General features: G+C 37.6%; 1 protein-coding gene across 2 annotated transcripts in view; it reads right to left on the bottom strand.

The window, feature by feature from the left end:
• LOC126844413 (transcription factor collier) overlaps nucleotides 1–22,554 on the bottom strand; it is a 51,285-nt gene that overhangs the window by 4,030 nt on the left and 24,701 nt on the right. For both annotated transcript variants that reach the window (XR_007686573.1, XM_050582595.1), the window contains exon 7: nucleotides 3,715–3,796. Coding sequence is in view for 1 of the 2 variants with exons in the window: in XM_050582595.1 (XP_050438552.1) it covers nucleotides 3,715–3,796 (82 nt within the window). In the remaining variant the exon portion in view is untranslated. The remainder of the gene's footprint in view (nucleotides 1–3,714; nucleotides 3,797–22,554) is intronic.

The raw sequence follows: 22,554 nt of genomic DNA, 5'->3' as shown, positions 1-22,554 counted from the left end.
TGTGTAAAAAATATTGTATAATACATATTTTACTATGTTAAAATTACATGTATAATACACTGCGGCGGAAGTTGGCCTGAATAACTTTTATTTAATGCAATAATTTTTTTTTTATTTCCCCACTGTTTAAAATAATTATATTTTGTTTAAATAAATATTTGATTAATTTTTTTTCTTAAAAAAAAATTCAAATAACGTCCGGGTAAGGGTGGAAGAAATGTGTTAATATTTTAAAAGTCAAAGGTCGTCGAGCTCAGTGGAGAGGTTCCCACGAGGATTTACTGCATGCAGATAAATGTCTTATGTAAATGAATTGTTAAAACAATTGCGGATAGTATTTCTTGTTTTGAACCGTTAATAACGATTTGCACGTTTGTTGGAAACAACGGCGCAATGCAATTTATACTAGCAATGGCGAAAACCAAAAAACCGACTTTTACACCGAGAAACAGACACAGCCGAGTGAAAAAAAAACCGCTGTAACGATTAATAATGTAATGTGTGTACACGGGACGCGAGTATAACGAGGTTGTCGAGTCAAGTTTTTAATTCAGTAGAATATTATTTATATTAATGAAAGCCTCTTGAGCTGTTTCATAACGGGTTACGAAAAATAATAATAATAATACCAGCGCGTCACGTTGTCTTGTATAAACAGTAGCGTAAAGAAAAAAAAATCCAAGTAAGGGTACTTCCTTAATAAGGGCCGCTGGGTCGGGTGTACTTATAAATACATAATAAAGTCGGCGGGTGCGGTGTCGAGAGAATGAATGAAACAAAAAAAAAAACAAAAACGAGGCACGAAAGAAAGGAAAGAAAACCCGAGTCTGATGATACAAATTCAACGACTACGACCAGCACACGGTCGGTCGTATACCTAGTCAATTATTAAATCTCGAGCGCCGATTTTCTCCGGGCAAAGTTTTTCATTATTAAAGACGAGTGGTGTAAATTAGATTGGGCGATGAAAGTTTTCAAGTGCGCGCCACACCTTCGGTCTATATGCTACTACTGCTGGCAGCAGCAACAGCACAGCATTGCCATTACCACCTCGTCCTTCCCCGACTACCGAGCAAGGTAAGGAAATAATAAGAATTTTCCGCGGCGACCGAACCCCGGCCACCCCTAACACGTTCATCTCTCCACGAATCATCCCTCCACCACGTTACCGGTACACGTACATTAATATACTTACACACACACACACACACACTCATACGGGGTAGTTTTTCCTCGGCACGTGAGTCTCGCTTTCGCCGGCCTCTGTATACTTACAACGTCGCTCCCTCCCCGCCGCCGCCGCCGGTGTCTCGCACCCATTTTGCGGCGACGATAGGGTAAAATCGACTCCACCTCTCCGGGGTTTTCAATTCCGCCTCCGGGGAATAAACCGTGCACGCCGCCGTCCTTGACGTCTTCACCGCCGCCGCCTCCTCGCCGCTTTCCCCCCGGAGGCCGAACCGTTCCCATGGGAACTGCCCGTCGCCCGATCCCGTCACACACACACTGTACGTGCACGAGGGGAGGTTCAGGACACGGGGAGGGAGACACGTCGTAAGGGGGGGGGGTGGTTGTGCGGAGAAGGTGTACGCGCTATGTTGTACCGGTCGGGTCAATTTCACGGCACACAGCGGCGGCGTTTCGACTTTTGCGCTAGCCGTGGTGGCTACCGTACGGCTTTCTCGATAGAACAATATACACCGTACACCCCCCCCCCCGGTAGGTACTGTGAAATCTTATAATATCACGCGACACGTATATTAGACCATCCTACACCTTGACCCTTTCCCCTTTCCCCTTCCCACGATCAAAGTTTAAAAAACCAACCGCCCGTCGCTACGAAATCTTATGGGGTTTGAAAGCGGACAGATTTTTAAAAGAGTTTTCTACAGGTGATATTTAAGAAGAAGAAAAACTGGTTTAATCAATTTCGATCATGTCGATTTATTTAAAAAAATATAAAATCGGTATTCTACATAACCTAGTGAAGTAGCCAAAGATTAAGTAAAATTTGACATAGAACAACAAACATTACCTGTATTTTTATACATTTACCTCTCGATAAATGGTCGATCGTCACTTAAATTAAAAGTTATAATTTGGAGTACAAATTGACAAGTAAGTAAAGTACAAGTCATTACGAGCTGCGTTGGGTCGCATTATCAAATATTATGTGTTTCGAAAAATAAATTATAATTAATTATTAACAAATATTCCTAACAATGAATAATATTCCCAACAAAAAACCAAAAGGTATTGGTTTATTTGGTCGGTTTATTATACTGCGCTTTGTGTCGAAATGATATAATTTAGCGTTTTCAATTATTATAAATTAAAAAAAAAAAAATAGGTTTTAGAAAATCGTTTATTTGTTGTACATTGAATAGCGTTGCCATTTAAGAAACGTTAGTTAATATGGTCCTATATATATATTTTTTTTTAAATTTATTTTCTAAATACTAAAACGCTCTATTTATTGAAAAAATATTATTAAAAAGTAATGTATTTTTTTTTCTAAGGTTATTATTATAACAATGCTTGTTACTTTCTTTTTTCCGCTTAACTGTTGTATTTGTTTTTTCGTTCTATAAGAGACTTAACGTTATTAAAACTTTTTTTTTTTTTTAGCGCATACCGTTGTCTTCACGCACACCTTGAGCGTTAGCCCCAAAAAATCCTTGCCCGAAATGCTTTTATTTTTTACACAAAAAGCGTTAAAAACACAATTAAAATCTCCGAGACTCTGGCGAGGAAGGAGTCACGTGAAGACGTTGTTGGGTTCATTTTTCTTTGTTGTAACTCGCATTGCGGCTACTTATTTTTTATTTTTCTCCGGAGCATTTTGGCAGAGCCTACATCAATTATGAACCGTAACGGCGTTTTGTATTCTCGCCACCTTCGGGTTCAACATACCATTTTTTATTGTTGTTCAAAGCGCAAAGTGCAAAAAAAAGAATACCTATATTTTATTCAAACAACAACTGAGAAAACCGACCAGTAGATATGTTATTTTATCAAGAAAAATAGATGCATACAGTTTTCCTTTCGATTATCTCGAGCACATATTAGCTAGTAGTTTATGCTAATAATATTGTAAAATAACACAAACAATAATCTGTTCAAAAATAAAAACTACATAATTGCAATTTTTCTAAGAGCTATTGAATGTCTTGCGTTATAACCCAACCCTATAGTATTTTAAACAAAATATGAATAATATTGTTATCATAATGAATTGTTTGAGATGATACTGAGATCATTTTCTACCAACTCGTCCGCGTGTTTTGTGTGAAAAAGACCTTACTATACAGATGTTATATGACTGTAGAGGATATCCATGCCCAATAATCGAACGGTACATAATATTACTACTTTTTTTTTTTAATATTATTAATAAAGTTACATGGTATACATGTTTCGTGTTCGGAAGGATCACATGACACGCAGGGCAAGAGCTACGGCGCTCGATACGGCAAGTTAGTGTATATCACTTACACGCAGTGTATTATAAAACCCTTTTACGTTAATGGCTTGAATGGAAAATGTATTATACGCATTAAAAGAAGATATACAGTAAATATTATTATACCTTGTTCGATTCGACCGCCATTATCATTGTACTTACAATTATTACTGTTATAATATTGTAACTTACTATAATATTAGAAGATAAAAAAAAATACATGTATATATAAAGTTTTTCAAATTACTCACTTGGAACCGTCGCATGTCTCGGGGATTGCCGGCGTTTTTCAAACAGTTTTGATTGCATTTCAGGAAGAACTTCAAGAAAAACCTGTAACACAAAAACGTATAAAAAATTAGGTCAAATGTTTCCAAATGGAGTTGATCGGAAAGAGAACAAAGAAACATTCTCTTATAGCTTCCCTTCAAAAAAAAAAAATAATAATAATAGTAAGTAACTATATCATCGCACTGTATTACAAAGGCGCAGGTAGGTAATATATTATGTTTGTTTGATATTTAAAATATTAAGTATATTTTTTTCCAAGCTGGTTATCAACCAGTCAAAATTATTCTTAATTTAAAAATACAATTAAATATATATGTTACCGTTTAAGTTTGAAATGTTGATAAAACATTGGTAAATACAAAAAAATGTAAACATTGTCTAATATTGTAATATAGCATAAACATGTTTTTTAAAAAGTCAAAGAAAACTATAAAATTTCAATAATTTTTAGATAGGTAGGACGGTAAAAGAATCGCCCGGTATTATAGTATATAATAAATTATAAAGTTGTATTTTTCTCGAATGAAGTATTTTAAAACCATTTCATTTCTATATAATATAAGTACGCTGGTTTCTCAAAACGATTAGGTACATAGAGGGACATACGATAAGTGTATTCTAATAAATACACTACTTTATAGTGCACGTTTTGTTCGTGGTTAAACGCCATAAATTATTGTGATAATCATATGTATATTTTTGCCGAGAGCAATTAATTAAATAGCTTTATAATTATTACGTTGGGTACAATATAATCATGAAGTAATGGATGAGTGTTAATCATCAACGACGACGTGCACGCTTTTTTTTTTTTGCAATAACAAGTATGTTGTTTTTTTATTCCCAAACATGAAGATTTTATAGTATACTGTATTAAACTAGGTCGTTCAAAGTACCTAGTCCGTGACATTTTTTCAGGAGAGGTGCAAGTGCAAGCGTCCAAAGGAACAGCCGATGCCGACGGCTAAATCGCCGGATATTCGGTCAATATTTTATTACTATAATAATGGTCGCCGTTAGAATATAAAAAAGGATAACGAAGTTAAAGTCGACGTGTGCCGTTGTAATAAGTTAAGGGCACTAAAACCGAGGGAAAAATGGCCCGGGGCAATATTGCATTATTCAATTGGTCGCAGTGCATGATCGATGCACTCACGACCCTGGTGGATTTATATTATGTTATTGTGACTGCAGCAGCTACTACACTATAGAGTGGGCCGTCGAGGGCACACGGTTTGTTAGTCTGATAAAATAATCTTGGCGGCGGCTTGCCATCCATTGACGAACCGATTGCTATCTGTATTATGCTCCTGTGCACGTTTGCCAGGACTTCTATGTGTATCCCGGAGGGAATACACTTGCTGCTATAACGCACACAGTCGTCGTGGTACACCGCCGCCGCCGTCTCCACTCGGCGATATACACACATATTACACAATATAAGTATAGAAAATGTGTGTGTGTATATAATATGGTAGGTAATATTTTTTGACGAGTACACCGAACTTCACTCACCGGCGCGCTACCCTAATAAAGTAAACGGGACGCGCGTTACAATATTTCCGCCTTTGGCCGTGGCAGATGGCAAGAATTTAGACCACTTTATCTCTTCCCCGCTCTCTTTTTTTCGTTCACCCCATCACATCCGGTTCAAAATCTTACGTTGACACAATAAATAGATAAAAAAAAAAATAATAATATTATGATGGCGAGGCAGTAAAAAATAACAACACTGACAAATCCGACCATGAGCCGACAGGGAATACTCGGTAAGCGGCGTTGGTTTTTTTGGATTTGCATATTTCATACCAACAACGTTATCGTCGTATTACATTAGTTTCATTTGGCCAAGACGGATCCAATTTTTTTTTTTTTATATTCAAGGCCAGAGATATTTCTCTTGACCGTGTTGTCAGAACGGCAATAATAGTTAATCTTAAGGTGTTTTATCTATGACCTATATTATATAGGATGATAGCAATAATGAAGTCCGTTATTATCTCTGGCCGTTGTGTGGCTGAAGCGCGTTAAAAGTAATAATAGTTGTTCTAATAATAATAACAATAATAGGTATAGTAACACCGTCGTTTAACGTGGTCCCTGCGAAAAAGGTATGAAATTGCAAACCAATTATGAAATAATAAAAAAAGTGCTGGTGTTGTTGTGTATTTAATTGGTCTCCTAGGAGGATCTCGTGTGTAATACAAGGTCGAGACTATGGACCGAATTAAGTTGCCACGGCGGAACGTTAAATAGGCTATTTAAACGCGTCTGGAGTAGAAATCGTCGTGGCCGGAAGAAAAACAAAAATAACAATAACCACACACGATTTGCTCGGGTGTTTGTAAAAACGTAAGAGGTTAATGCCGGCGATCGTGCACCGACAGAGAGGGTAAGGTAATAATTGCATTTTGCCGGTCGAAAAACACACACATACAGGCAGGACGTGAATGCCGTACCTAATGTTTCTGCATTAGTCGGGCCAGTCGATGACTATACACCACCGGTGGCGATTCCTCCCCGGGGATAGTTCAACGACAGTCGTTCTCGTTACCTCGCAACAGTTTATCTTCGATGCTAAAGGCTTATGCTGTCCCTCTCTCCTGCTCTATCTCGGTTTTCCTTACTCTTTTCTCTACGCGGAAACAACACAGACACGCGGGTACTCGCTCGAGATTTCGCTTTTTTATAGCGCCATTCAACGTACGTATACGAGCACAGCCAGACCGAGGCAAATCATATTTTTCAAGTCGCGAGCCCGGCAAAACCGTTAGTCGATAACCGGGGTTTATTTGTTTTCCAAGAAGAAACACCTTACATAGGCACTATAACGCTCTCGGTCGTAACGTACCGAAAGTTGGTAAATGAGAAATGTTTTTCTGCCACCGGGGATTACATAGGTTTTTTTTTTTATTACCCGCTATATCGCTTACAAATACTATACAAGTGTTTTAATAAGTTGTCAGCAACGAACAATAGCGTTTTCACACTTGCCCGTACTAACTCGGCGACTTTAAATAAGTTCACAACACTAAGACGGTGCGTGCACACGGAAATGTTCCTTAGTCTTGTACATTATACATTATAACAGTGTCGAAAACTTTAGACCGCACACACGCATACACTAATACATCGTTATATACATGCTTTCCAGTCATGGTTGTTGATAAGTTCATTGACGTGATGATATATACGGCTCCGAAAATAGCCGTGAAAGCTGAACACCGGAGAGGAAGAGGGTGAGAGAAGTTCGGGGACCGTGAAAGTTTTGCCGGAGTGACAGAGGGGCGCGGCTGTAGAAGGAAGGATTTGTTGGAAAACCTTTCCACATCCCTCGAAAAAGCGAGGAAATCCAAAACCGTCGAACCGTCATGTGCGGTGTAATAAAACCTAGCAGCATTGCAGCTATGATCAGGTCATGGATACTTATGTCCAGACCTATGCTAATGAGTGGCGACTGAATCGTATAAGTACCCTATAGCGGCAAAGACAGCATAAATTAGATTGAATCTATTTTTAAAAGGAACGCCAGAAAATGTAGTGAGTGGCATAAGGATGGTAAAAGCGGTTTGTCTAGGCATCCACAAATACAGACTGATCTACTTAACGTAAGACACTGATTTACTAGGAAAATAATTACAATATTATAGTTTTTCTTTTTGAAAACATTTTTATTTATGTTATTTTACAATATTATAGAAGTGTGGTTGAGTAATGCTCGCAGATAAAAATATTACTTCATTCTACCCTTCTTCTTATCTTGAACTTCAAAACTCAAAAAAAAACTTTAAAATGGAATATAGAAAATACCTCATTTTAAAAATTGAACGTGAACCTTAAGTTCAAAGTGTTAAAAGAATTTTGGAAAATACAAAAAAAAATACTATGTTGTTTAATATAATTGCAAAAGAACATCAATAATTTTAAAAATACTACAAAATTGCAATCATTTTAGTTCATCCGATATAGTGGTTAGCAATTAAAACAGATTGAATATGACTAAAAATTATTTTATTTTTATGTTTTAACGACTTACAATGAAAAGTTTTTTATTCGAATAATTATTAAGGTATTATTTTTATTTAAAATGTTGCATTTAAATTCACCCATTTGTACCTACTACATTATACTACTGTTACCGTGTGAAACAAATACAAATGTGTTAAACCACTTTATTCCTGTAAGATGCTATTCTATACTAGATATATTTTGAGAGGAGCCATGTACTACTTTATATTTTACCAAAGCACCGCGGCACGACGGTAATGCGCATTGAATCACTGGCGGATTTAAACGGAAAATCTACAGCTACTTTGAAAAACAGTAACAATATCATATCACATATACTATAGCACCGCGAAGGAATCCGTTCACTGTAAGTCGATATTTTTCGATAATATATTATTATATGCACACAACATGATCCGATAACTTTTCGGTGGATTTAGACGAATAAAATACCTACATGATATTATTATGTTAAGGCGTTTAGCGTGCGCGTTCGGTGCTCCGTCGGTGCCACATTGATTTTCTTAAGTGAAACTAGAGTTTTTTTTTTTTTAACATTTTGGGATAACAGCACAACAGTACGTGTGGGGATTTCCGATCTTCGTCGGTGCGTTTGTAAACAAGAAAAAAAACCACTCACGTGCCGTGCGAGAAAAGGACAATCTCCCGTGTACCTATACCGGCACACGCCATTCTTGCGGAGGGTATATTACAGAAATAAATAAAAAATGGCCAAAGAAGTTTGGCGGATTGCCCGAGTTCGTGTGTGTGCTTGCGAGAAGGGCACGCGGTCGCCGTGGTGGCGTCGTTTCCTTGGAAACTGTTTTTAGGGGACTTTCGGAGTTGCCTTCCATTTTCGACTACCCATGTTTATATATATATACACATACACAAACCAAAAGAGGGGGCCCTACCCGGTCACTGGTAGCGGTGGCAGCGGAGAAGGATTTGACAGTGCCGGTATATACACCCTGTACTGTAGACAGGGGGAGAAAAAGGAAACTTGGGGTGGCAATGGCTTTTCCGAATTGCCTGCCTTTGCCGCACCTCGCAAATGCCGGCTACCACCACCTCCCGCTTTACTTTACCCTTGACATCTGAATCCCGTCGCCGCCGCCACCACCGCGAGTGTGTTGTGATGTTTGCCGCCGTCGTCCAAGTATATGACCGGATATCGAAGAGATTATTCAGAATTTGGATTTCTTAAGTCAGTCCAGAGAATACAGACATATTATTATTGCCTTACAAAAGGTCAAGTGATGTTAACTTTTTCATTTTTCATATGTTATAAGTCGCCCCCCCCCTCTCACAATTGTGCGCTTGAGTAGGGTACCGAAAAGTTTCAAACATTTTGATTCATTTTTCAATTTGTCGATCACAGCTTTTTTTACCAACGCTTTTTCAGCGGGAAAATGTTTGAACAAAATTGTAAAATATTAAATTTCCTACAATTTTTGCAAACAAAGCTATTTTGTACACAGCATCAGAGTTCCAAATTGTTGCTACTTGTAAAAACATTTAATAGAGTTTTCAATTGTTACAATCTCCGTCAAGCTTTGAAGTAAAATTTCTTGAATAAAAGTTGTATAACATTAAATTTACTACAAGTCTATACCAAAAATTACTATCTAAAACTAGTAGCCAAGCAATTACGCTGCTACGTCGGCCGAGACTATTATAGTACCCCCCCCCCCACATAATATTAGGAGACTGCATAGTAAAAAATTATAAAACCTACCTAAAAAATATCGTTTAAATGGTTTAAGACAATTGCTTGCCAATTACACAGACCTTTCTTTCTACGTTCAATAAGTTTTCTACGGTTTTTATCCGTTGTGGAAATTCAATAATACTGTAGGTATATATTCTTAGTTAAGGTTGAAACATTATAAGCGTTATGATTTTGGCAAATTGGGAGTATTAAATTTTATTGTAAGTATTCGTACGTCATCGAACAAAAAAAAAGATTGAATTAAGCAAATCGTGAGCAAGAAATAACCGACGCGCTTATTCACCCCGAGCTTGGAGTGTTAGCAGTAAGTCAATTTATATAAGAGTAGGTACAGTAGGGACATAATCAGGATTACTTTAAGCCGTCCGCCGTTTATTCAAAGGGTGGTTTTAATGGGCCTTTAGGATCGGAGGGTAACGTTGCAAAAAAAAAAAACAACGATTACATTAAACATCTATCTGTATTCAATATGATTTGGAGCAGAAAGACCGTAATGGATTTTAAATCTTGTGCTCAAATTATTTTAATCACATACCTACTGCGAAGTAGGATTTAGAAAATTGTCTCATATGCTTAGGAAATAATATTTTCTAAATCAGACGGTTTTTCAATTGCTCAGAACATTTTTAAATATGAAACTGTCTCTAATTATCTAAATAAAAAAAATTTGGGTCAATGACTATACAATTTTTTTTATTTTGCCAAGCAGTTATATTTAAAACGAAATATGCTTTTAAACATGATAATATATAATACAAATATAACAAAATCAAATATCATGTTTATATAAAAGTTTAGAAAAATCGGCCTTTTAGATGCTTTAATTGGCTATAGAGAAGTTATTAAACTTTATAACCAACAGAAATTAAAAATGTAATTTGTTTCAGTACTACTGTAGTCACCTTTGACTTCGTGTTCGAATCTTTATTGTTTATAAAAAATGGTCCTTTCAGTTCCTTTTAAATAATGATTATTTAAAATGACAATTAGAAATATTTTTAACAATTATTCCATAACCTTTGTTTAGACCTTAGTTGTTAGTTTATGGATTTTCATTGAAATTGTTTTAGTTTTTATTTTTGTCCGAGTTTAATTTATATTCTGTAAGCCCGAATTTATTATTTATTATTTTATAACATTATTTATTATGTAAATTTGAATTACATCAAACTGTGGTTTATGCGTTCGAGAGCTTAATTAAAACAAATAAATACAACCACACTAAATGTAGCTTGCAAATTTAAATAATATGTATAAGTATGTATAATACAAAAATATTATTTTTTATTGTACATTTGCTTACATTATATTATTATGGCACATAACAGTATACTATTGTAAAATTGATAAGGCGAAAAAAGTTTTGAAAAACTTACTATTTAACTGTAAGTTTCCAGGCTAACGCCATGTCAAAACAATAATAAAAATACACGCAGGTCGTTAGCGCACAAATTACGCATGTCCTAAGGGCAGCGTTTAAAAATAGGTACACTTTTTCTACCTTTTCAAACTTTCCGTCTGCTGATAACGTTAATTATTATTTATACTTTTTTCCTCGTTGGTCTTGGCAATCATTTTTTATTGTAAAGATAATTTAACATCGGTTCGTCGAGACGTGAGGAAAATTACTTTTGCAATATTATTAGGTACCTATTATTGGTACGGAAGGTATTATTATTATTATTTTTTTTTATGAAAATTAATAATGTATAGGCTACGCGCTATTGTTTGCGCAACGAATTCAACATGTACCAAAGGTCAAACAAAATGTCCGAATCAAATATCCGGTCGGGTCTTTTCGTATATTTATTTGCTTCTCTGTTGCCGGCCGGGGTTGTGGTAACGGCAGTGGTGGTGGTGGTGGTGTTGGGTGGACGCGTAGAAGAAGATGTTTATACAAGGATCCGAACACAATGTTATGTGAGACCGTGGACAAGTATGAGGACCGCACCGTGATGTTTGACTATCAGCTAAGGGCGGTGGTGGTCTGCGCTGTGTGAGAATACGGCAAAACGGATGAAGTGAGAGATAAAAGTTTACTTGTAGCTGCCGAGTGTGTGTGTGTGTGTGTGTATGTACAGCCGAGACGGCAATCTAGAGTCGGGTCGGTTGGCGGCGACGGGGTAGAGAATTTAAGGGGAAGGCCGGCGGGGGTAGCGCGATTTCGACGGAGAGGGAGCGAGCGTACAAGACAAAGGGAGAACGGGCGAGGCACGAAAGGGAGTATTGACTTCGGTTCCCCTGGGCTTGGGTTCCAGTCAATACCGCTGGGACCTCGCCTTACGCCACGCTCTCTCAGTACTTCCCAAACTGACTGCCATATAAACTCGAGGAGCTGTTTGTTTTCTCTTTTCTACAACAAATCACGACGCGATACACAGAATCGGTGTTTTTCTTTTCCCTTTTTTTTCCCACCCGTTCTATTCTATCCTATTGTAAGTCGCCTAAGACGTGTGATAAAGTGACGCGTGTCACTATAGTTCTATCGATCCGACACATAATGACGTGTAATATTATTCGGATGTTAAAAATGAAACAACTATAACAGCTCTCCTCTTGAACAAACACAACGGCTAGGTACCGATCAAATAAAATACACCCTCGATCATAATAATATAGTTATTAACGCCTTTGATCGCGTTTATTGAGTGATATTTCAAAACCGTTCATAATATATTATAATAATTGTTTACTCTCTAACAAAAAGCATCGCCTATTAATAATAAATACCCTCGATCATGGTAATTCATATTGTCAGCCTTTGATCGCGTTAATATCGCAACGCATTTCTATCACAAAAATAAAACATTAATCCCGTTCATCAAGTGCTAATTTCACATTAATTGGCTGCAGTCTGGCTTTCTGGCACGTAAAAGGTATGAGATATGATAAAACAAGTACTGAGCTTATAATATAAAGATTTGTTTTTTTTTTACAACCTTTAGGTTGGTTTACAACTTTTGTTTTAACAAGAGTTAAATTATGATACCGTTGTCTTCCTCACCAGTCGGGTGGCCATTTCTTTCTCCAGACGGTTGCACGCCCAGCGAGAGAAACGGTCAGCTACCGAGATTCAAACCGTAGCTGTTTCTACCCACTAGCCGTGTTAACCCTCTCGGCCTCGCCACAATGATGTTATGATAATAATGTTTAAAGATACATATATTGTATATGTAAAGATACATAGAGAGAGGGAGAAAATGTTTTTTTAATTACCCCAATCCTGGTTGAGTTAGCAGACGAAAATTATTTTTCCATTGAAAATTTGTTTATATTTTAATCGTCAGCTTATTTTCTCGACTTATTTATGTAATACACATACGGTTATTTTATTTGTATGTAATATACACAGCTAAATAAAAAACAAAAAAATTTTCCTGTGATTTATTTCATGAATGCAGTAAAGCAGAATTGCTGTTGGTGTCTCATTTTCTCAATACCGAGTAATGTAGTGCGAACAGAATACTTAATTGGATAGCAATTGTAAATTAAAAATCACTTTTAACCCGCTAATGGAACGTTGAATTTTTTAGGTAATCTCATCTCCTACGGGGATTTTCTTATCTTTATTTCCCTCCTCCGAACACCACTTCGCTTAGACATCCACCACTCGCGTTGTGTGTCAACACTAATAACGTCATTATGGTGCGTGAAAAGAGAATTCGGTAGCGTATCCAACGATTGGCCCGTCAAATCGCATTAGTATTAATAACTTGGCGACGAGTGGCATTAGTTCACTACTTACCAACGTTGCACGGTAAAAGCCTGCCGCCGCCGCCGTTTACTACTTAGCGGCCTACAACAAAACATGGTATGTATAACAAGCTTTGTGTTGGCGAGGGATACCGAACAAAGGGACCGCAAACTAGTTTGATAATAATAATAATCATAACATTAATGATAATAATAATAATAATATGTAATATGTTAAAACGCGTTTTGAGGCCGCAGCGGTGTACAAAGTGCTTCGGTTGGCGTTCGTATAAGCTACTCATGCTCGTGTTAAGGTCACCATCATAATAATAGCTGCAGACATTTTCGGGATCCCTATAATCCAGGCTGGTTAGTAGCAATTTTCCACTCCTGACGCTTCTCCGCTATTCTTTTTAGTTCACAATACGATCTACAGTCCATATCTCTTACTATTTGACTGATGATCGCCCTTTGCTATTATTTCCCTCAACGACACCTTCTATTATTCTGCTAAGTAGACAGACACGCAGTATGTGTCCAATTAACTTGGCTCTTCGATAAACTCCTGCATTTGTTATGTGTTCTGTCTAGGTTATCGTTTATATCCGGCAAATTATTTATATCGGATTCTCCGGTACGCATTGTGGCCTATGGGCTCTGTCAGTTGATGAGTTTGAGTACCAGGGAACTATTGGTAAGGCTTTGCATTATACCCATTTACCGTGCACTGGAATTCGGTATTTCGTATATTATTATTACACGTTGTTGGGCGTCTAAAACGAAAATATCTCGGCGCGACCGCGGGTGACAGGGAAAAACCAACTCGCATGCACGGGCAGAGATAAAACAAATTGCGAAGCTCCCGGGCCGTTCAATCTTACTGTCAGCCAGGCACCGCCGTATTAACAGCTTCATGATGACATCATCAATTCCGTCAGACCGTTCAGCGGGGCGCGGTGCTGCCGCTGTCGTACAGTCGTCGCCCCGTCGTATCTCCGGGCCGACATACCAACACATAGCGACGATAAATCGAGTCATTAATGTTTTAACGGCAACCGGGTGTGCGGGTTCGGAAGGAAAGAGAGTTAAAAAAAAAAACACCTAGGAATAAAAATATAATAATATATAAAACTCCGCAGCCGCAGCCGCCTCCGAGGTATAAGACGTGCGAGATCTAAGCTTATAGTCTTCCTTTACGATCGGCCATTTTTACCTTCCCGCCCTTACCGAGAGATAAATAACTGGCCGACTCGATTTTTACCGGCTGACGTTTTCATGCATTTCCAACAAAGTCGCGGCCAATAACACACAAGCTGGTCTGAGCAAAAATAAAAAAAGAAACGAGAAATGAAATTAAAAAAACCAACGTCGGCTTATAATACAATCTAACCTTGTACAGCAGTGAGCCACACTACTGTTGTGCATTTGCCGGGGGCGTTTAAGGTCGGTTTGCAAAAAGGCAAAAGGCCGGGGACGCCGGTCGCGTGCCGGTTCAATTATCTTGATTGCTAAACGCGCGCCGACCGTGGCCAATCGCTTTCGCACCGGATTTAACCCACTCGAACCGGCCGACAATTTTCGGACGAGAGATTTTAATTTTTTATTCTATTTTTACTTTACGTTCGTCCACTCTCAACATTGTTTGAAACTCGAGCACTCGATAAAACCCTCATTGGCATAACGCACGTACGTGCCGGATTAGTCTGAACCGGTGTGCAAATAATATAATGAAACAAGAAGACATGGGAACTGTTCTTCCCTATGGATATTATGTCCTCAGAATAAAAATATTTAACACGAAACTTGTAACCGGACAAAACAATAATTACCTTGTACGCTTTTTATCTTAGGAGACTAAGATCTCTATGTCTTATACAAGACACTTGAAACAACATAGTTAGTACGTGAAATTTTCAGAAAAAGTGATAGTACGCACAGAAAAAAATTGATATTTGTATCTACTATAATCATTATTATCATTATGGTCAATATATTATGTAATGGGACAAATTACATTTGAGAAGTGAATGTTTTTGATGGATTTTTAGCAGTTGATAATATTTAAAAACACTAAAGTTAGACGCTACAGTTGTTCATATAAAGCAATTAAATTAAATATTGAATCACAAGACCGAGTTACGAATAATTGCGGATAGGTTCTTAGATTATTTAGTATTTGAGGCGTCTAATTTCAAAACCAACTTAAAGCAATGTTTCGAAGTTTTCACAAAAAACAAATCGTTTTTACAGATGGACGATTTTAAAACCAACTAAGATTTTTCCAACACAGTTTGAGTTAGTTATAATCTTTTTTTTCATATTTACAACAATAGTTTTACATAACATGCATAGTACAGTGTGGCCACTTATATAAAATAAAAAGATTTCAAGATATCTTTTAGCTGGGTTTGGAACTAGACGTCTCATTTCTACTCACGTGTGATCTGTACATAATTATTAATCTAAATGAATGTACTATTATAATTGAAAACGAGTTTTTCTTTTAACATTTAATTTATTTTTCAACACGTTTGCATCGAATATGTGTGTTATGTTATGTATACATTTTTTTTTACTATATTATTTTTCCGAATACGTTTTTGGTATAATTTTTCAAGTCTCGAGTCATTGCACACAAGTATCATGTCGGTACGCTTTTTATTCATTCGCCATAACGCCGGTGAATATAAAAACGCTCTATAGCGACGGTGTTGGTGCACTACTTACGGATCGTGCATCAATCACGTCCGACCTATACGACCCACGTGCCACGACTGACGGGTGAGATGAAAAATGAAATTCAAAATAAACATCGAAGCCACGGTAATAGCAAAATATAGCAACAGTCGGCCGCGGCGAAGACGACTGCAGGCAGTGTAATGTGATCATAAACAATAATTAGCAAACACTCTGCCATTAGCAAAAGGTCGTCGCCGGATAGTGTAATAGAAATGGACGAGGAAATAAAGCAAAGCGTCGTCGCCACGTCTGTGATCCGAGTGTAATCGTTGCTGGATGCGGTCTGGCATTTGGGGTGTATGTTTTTTGAAAACCGCTAATGTGTCCGCAGCTTATCTGAAGCCAGATACCCGCAGCAATAAAACATAACTGTGCATATAATGTCAGCACACCATGTTGACCACCGACCCGTGTTCTGGTTTCTATACGAGCGCCACATGAACGGGCAATCTGGTCCGGCCCAAAAGGCGACGGGTCTCTGACCCGGTGATTAATTATTCCTATTACTGTTACTGTTATTATTATAATATGGTTGTACGGTTCACACAAAACGTCAATAGGCAAAATATTTCTCAGCAAACCGCTGTTATCGCGCCAATCTATTTGGCCAGAACTAAACGGCCGGCGTCTGTCGAAATCTCTCCACCTCCTTACTTTATAACGCCAAGTTAATACTTTTACACAACAATGGTTGTTATTGTTTTCAACCCGAACTCGCCTCGCTAACGGACAACTAGACTGTGACGGTCACAAAACCTGGTCATATCCAGTAGGATTTTCCCATAACTTTCTTAATAAACGGCACTTCTGTAAGGAGTTGTTATCAGATCAATTAAGATTCATGCGTTCAGGTGTGTTTTACTTGAAGAGTTCTAACGGCGTGTCTGGAAGTCCTGACTTGTTTTAACTGATACATGGCACATGTGTATCAATAATTGTGTGTTTCGTGGGTGAAGTGCACTCTCGCCGTGCAACGACTGAAATGGAAACTTTGTTTTGGCGAGCAATCAAAACGATTCGTTGGACCTTTGGTGCGTTTGCCACATTGATTCTGACCCCGGACGACAATATTGTTGAAATCACGCCTACTATTAAACCCGTCGCGGTTCACGGGATACGTTCCCCGACCAGATAGAACAGATGTAGGAGTTTAGCAGACCCGAAAAACGAATTAACTGCTCTTGCACAAACACACACACACTAGTACACTCGTTTACGTTAGATAATTTAGAGGGTGTTTTTAGTGGCAACAAATGCAGTGTGTGTGAGTGTGTGTACTACACACATCATCTCACGCCTGCCGCAGCGTCATATTGATTGACCTCGACACCCCCCCCCCATCGTTGTTGTCGTTTTTGGATTTCGAGTGGTGTTACCGTTTAAAGTGTTTTTACTAATTTCCAAAACGGAAACGATATAATTTATCGCTCTAGACGCGGCGAAAAACGATATCCTCCGCCCGGCGCGCATAACATCACCATGGCGTGGCTGGTGTTTGTGTGTATTATATTATAATATAGCTGTGTGTATATATATTATTGTACATACCTCTAAGTGCTAATTGTCTGACAAATCCATCGTCCCCCGCCGCCGGATACCAGAACCGTAATGGACTCGTCTGAACAAACCCCCTCGTCGGTTAATACTATTAATATTGTTATTATTATAAATGTGCGTTCCACTTGTGCGCCGCCTTTCTGAACCCGTCATAATATCAACGCATTAAAGTCATTATTTTCGCTACATTTCGCTATATCAACACACACACACGATGGGAACACGCCGTTTCCACCGCCAGAAGAAACGCGTCGCTCGTTTTGACACCTCTTGTCTAACAACCCATTTGTGAAATAAGGTCAAACGCAAAATACACATACACTTCCAAGCATTCTAGAGCCATTCTCTCTTTAAGTACTTTCTAACTCACCCACTCACAACGACTATAATAAAGCTCTATTTGTAATCCTGGAACATGGAATCTGAATTTAGTATTAATTTTAAATTGTATTAAAATGTTATAAAATGTTCAATAAACATTGGTAATTATTTTTCGTGTAATCAATTATTTTTATGATAATAATTAATTTCATTATAACCAACGCAGTTAAGTGACAAAATATTTAAATACACTTAATACAGAATCCATCTTAAATCCATCATTGTAAATTTAAACAAAACTGAAAATTAACTGAGAAAAATCAAATGGATATATTAATGTTTGTATATTTTATTTTCGGTGTATACTTTGAGTCAACTAATATAATATATATATTTTTGCAAGTATCAAAATAAAATATAATCATTGCTATGGATAAATTGGATCGACGAGTCTGTAATAGGATATTATGGTGTACAATACGTTCGTATTATATACTGTAAATCGAATTGCGACGCGATAGAAAATATATTTCATTAATTTTTCTGAAATTGTAGTTTGTGCAATCTGGTCAGTATGGGATATTGGTCAAGTCTGGTCCGACTCATCAATTTTCTTTTATTCACCCTTCGGACCGAGCATTTCCTTCCCAAACAACCCTTGGCGGACGATAGTTTATCGAAATAGCATCTCCGTTTCTCTTTCATACACAACAAATACAGTGTTCCCACCCTCCTCATGTACATATATCGATACAATATATATATATCGATACTATATATATATATATATATATATATATATACAAACACACACACACACAAACATTCTTAATACACACCGCGGAAGTCTATATAAACGCTGCACTGCAAAGTTAATGGTTTTTCTCCTCTCCGGTTTCCCCTACAGCACTTGTTGTAACCAAAAATCGTTTTTATCGCTGACCGTCGACGTACCGGAAGCCATGGAGAATATATAACATTACAGTGACTGCCTCGAATACAACAACAATTATTGAAATATTAAGTCTAATCTAATCCGAAACAAACTGCAATGACGCGATCGTCAAAATGGTGAACAAACGAAACCACCCAAAAGTAGATCCTAAAGTCTCCTAGTCTCTATTTTGTCTACATTAGGTCTTCTCTTAATCGCCATCTTTAACTGCTGGTTTTCCCTAATCAATCACTAGACTAATCACGTTAGCTTTTTCGTAACGCTCCATTATTTAGACCAGGGCAAGGGTGACGATTCATCGCTGTTCCGGACGAAAATGATTGGATTGGACTCAAGATAGTTTTTACAGTAAGTGTTCCAGTCGGACCCATATGTGTGTAAACTAACAAACTGGCTACTGAGTCATTGTCTGGCCGTGATTTCAACTGCAAAAGTCGACATTAAATTGTAACGGTTATTGCGACGACATTTCGGACGACAAAGGGCAATTTTGACCTTCTACCGTGTAAACACCGGATTATATTGGGTTTCGCCGACATGTTAATACATTTCAATTAACCGACCACTTCCGACGTGCCGTCGATTACACGCCAGAGCTGACACCCCGCGCGTTTCTTCCGGTTCCGGTCCACAGGGGGGCGCACGCGTGACGATAATAAGCAATAACTCTATTATTATTATATACAACGATTGTCTGTTAAACGTGTAAGGTAGAGTAATGACAATTTTCCGAGTGAAAAATTGAAAACACATTCGTGAATTTTTTTAAATTTAAATATTGTGAATTTGGCTTTTTATAGTTTCAATGTTGACTACCGAGACGACGGGGGCCACAAGACAGCGCATACCTACGGGGTTAGGTAGCCGAAAGTCAAAAGTTTACTTGCTAAATGATTTGCTAATCGCGATTACCCGTTTGCGCCGATTATTGCGTTCCACCTACCTTCGGTATCGATAATCACTTTGCTCAAAAACTTTATATAGCCCGTCCACAGTATAGTATAGTTATTATATTATAAACACAATATCTTAGTGGATCGCGAGCTTTATTAATTCAGTTGTAACAACATTGCAAACACAAGTTCGGATATTTTACCACAAGCCCTTTGGATATGTCCGGCTTATAATAATAATAATTATACATTGTTATTAGAGATCGGATCACTGTTGTAGTGTAATTTGTGTGCGAGCCCTTTGTAGTTGTCTAATAGCTACTATATGTATACCTACACACATGTCGTTTGGAACGCGAGCGGCGGTGGTCGAATTAATTATATTTTTGAAAGCAATACAGCATAATATTATAATAACAACATTTTATCTTTACAACAATGTAAAACGACGTTGCGGGCGCTCATAGTGCCATTTTTCCGTCCGTCCGTAATTTAATGATAATATTTCAGGGCAGATGCCTAATTAATTCAATACTGGCGAGAAGATAACAAAAACGAATCCCTCTCTCCGCGTTATAAATATTATTTGGACCCTCGTGTCAGCTCTATGTTTCGACTCTGCCAGCCGAATTTGCATAGGGTAATGAACGGCACCGGCGGCGGCCAATTTTATTACTATACACACACACATACAATCATGTATACATTTATATATATATATATTTTTTTTTTTGAAAAAGTTTATGCCAGCGCAGTGAATAATATAATATATAGTGGCGGTGGTCGTTTTGGCCGATGCGGCGCGATGGAATACACGAAAAATACGATTGTAAAAATATAAAAAATAAAATTATACTTATACATCATACACACGTATAAATATAATAATGTATATATATATATATTTTTTTTGTATAATATACACATCTGACTTTCCGCCGTTGGCATATTATTTATACATGGCGACGCGGGGAATCCTTGGTAACACAATAATTGTTTCCATTGTTTTTTTGGCCGCGACCAACTGTTGATGTTTTATTTTATTTTATACGTAAAACACGAGAGGAAAGTTAAAAAAAAAATAAACACTACAGTCAAACCACTGTCGTTCAGCCTCTTGAAAAAAAAATTTGGTTGGGCACAGGGGGATAGACTGAAATAAATATGCTTGTGGGTTTTGTATAAGAACGGAGACATTATATGGATCTGGATGGGATGAACGGAAAAACTGCGACGGACATTCAAGTATATTGCGGTGGAGTCGAATGGCCAAATGTAATTGTATGAGATAAGGGTGTAAGATGGACGATGTTACAGGAGCAAGAAGAAATAATTAATTTTATTCGCGATAACTGATAATGTTATAATCTTGTCACCGATCTAAGCATCTAGATAGATCTAATCAACATTGCACTAATAAAACAAAAACATACAGTTAGTGCGACGATTAATCTGCGGGGTTTCCAAAGATAATAGCTAGTATGGATTTTAGAAGTAGATATTGTACTGTTATGTGATAATGAGAAATATCTCTCGATCAATTAGGCTCGAGATTTCAGGTACATTATTTTTGTTTTTATCTTATGTTAGAGCGCGATATAAGTCAGAGATAACTATTATTACCTTGGAATTTGCCGCGTCGAGTTAGATCGATAGTGTTTCATAATTATATTTAATGCCAAACATCGGAACCGTAGTGTGAAAATAACCTACACCGAAGAGGTTCGACGACTCGAGGGCTAAAGTAATTATATCTTATATACCTACCAATGTAAGTAATAAGTTTCCCGGCGAGATTTTCTTTCTTTTTAGTTTCAACAATATCCTACTTGTAATGTACCGCTCTAGGTTGATAAACAAATATTGGCGTCTGATTCGAGAGTCGTTTGCTATGATATTCTGTACACATTAAACACTATGGTACGATGATCCACAACGACGTTTGGTTTGCACTGACGCCGGTTTTCCGTCATCGATCAGTCGAAAGTCGTTTTGTGTTTACTTAACCATTAAGTTTATTGCTCTCAGACACTGGATTGTTCTAATAATTATTGCGGGCACTCGCCGTTTGCTTTGTTCTCGTATAATAACATAATATTATACAGCTAATATATTATAATTATTATAATAAAATATAGCCATCGCAGTCATCAATTATTGCGACTACATTCGTACATGACGTTTGTTTGCCGACCTAGCACTTAAAGACGTCTCCTTGTATAATATAATACATTATTGGGCCTAAAGCAATTATTCCGCTAGGCCCTTGGCGGTGCGTTTATTTTAACTTTATAAACCTAACACGTTCGGGGGAGGAGACGGCATCTAAAAAAGAGTACTCCTATTTATGCGCCAAGTACAAGTCGGGTACACAACAGATGGGACTGCCGATGATTTCATCCCCTACATGCGTGCACACACACACACACACACATTGTTGGTGGCGCATAATAATGGTAGATGGATAGAAAAAAAAAAAGAAAGAGAGAATATAAGTACAATCTATCCCCCGGCGGTACTCTTCCCCCGTCAGTTGTCTGTTGTAATGACCAGCGCCGAGAAAATAAAGGGGAATTAATAGAGCCCGCGTAATAACATAAGCCGGATCCCTTCGGCTATGTGCGATGCTTCCTCGCCGGCCACTGTTCAAACAAGAATTCGCTACATCCCATAAAGATCAGCACACCGCAAGTGAACACGAGACGTGCCCCGGAAAAATGGGAAAACCCTGAGCTCTGCGTACATATTATATAAATCCCTTACGTATATTTTACCTTGCGAAAGTGCAGCAATGATATAAATCATTATAATAGTTGGACAATAGAGCTGCTACTATTAACGTATCGGCCCCCGTTGATAATAGTTTAAAGTAGGTCGCACAATTAAAGGGAAAAACACAAAA

The sequence above is a fragment of the Adelges cooleyi genome, unplaced genomic scaffold, assembly GCF_023614345.1.
Source record: "Adelges cooleyi isolate 19-005CV unplaced genomic scaffold, UGA_ACOO_1.1 ACOO_flye_CR_arks_rails_tigmint_CR_PRNA_651, whole genome shotgun sequence".
NCBI classification, from domain to species: Eukaryota; Metazoa; Arthropoda; class Insecta; order Hemiptera; family Adelgidae; genus Adelges; species Adelges cooleyi.
This window is presented reverse-complemented; position numbering and strand designations above follow the sequence as displayed.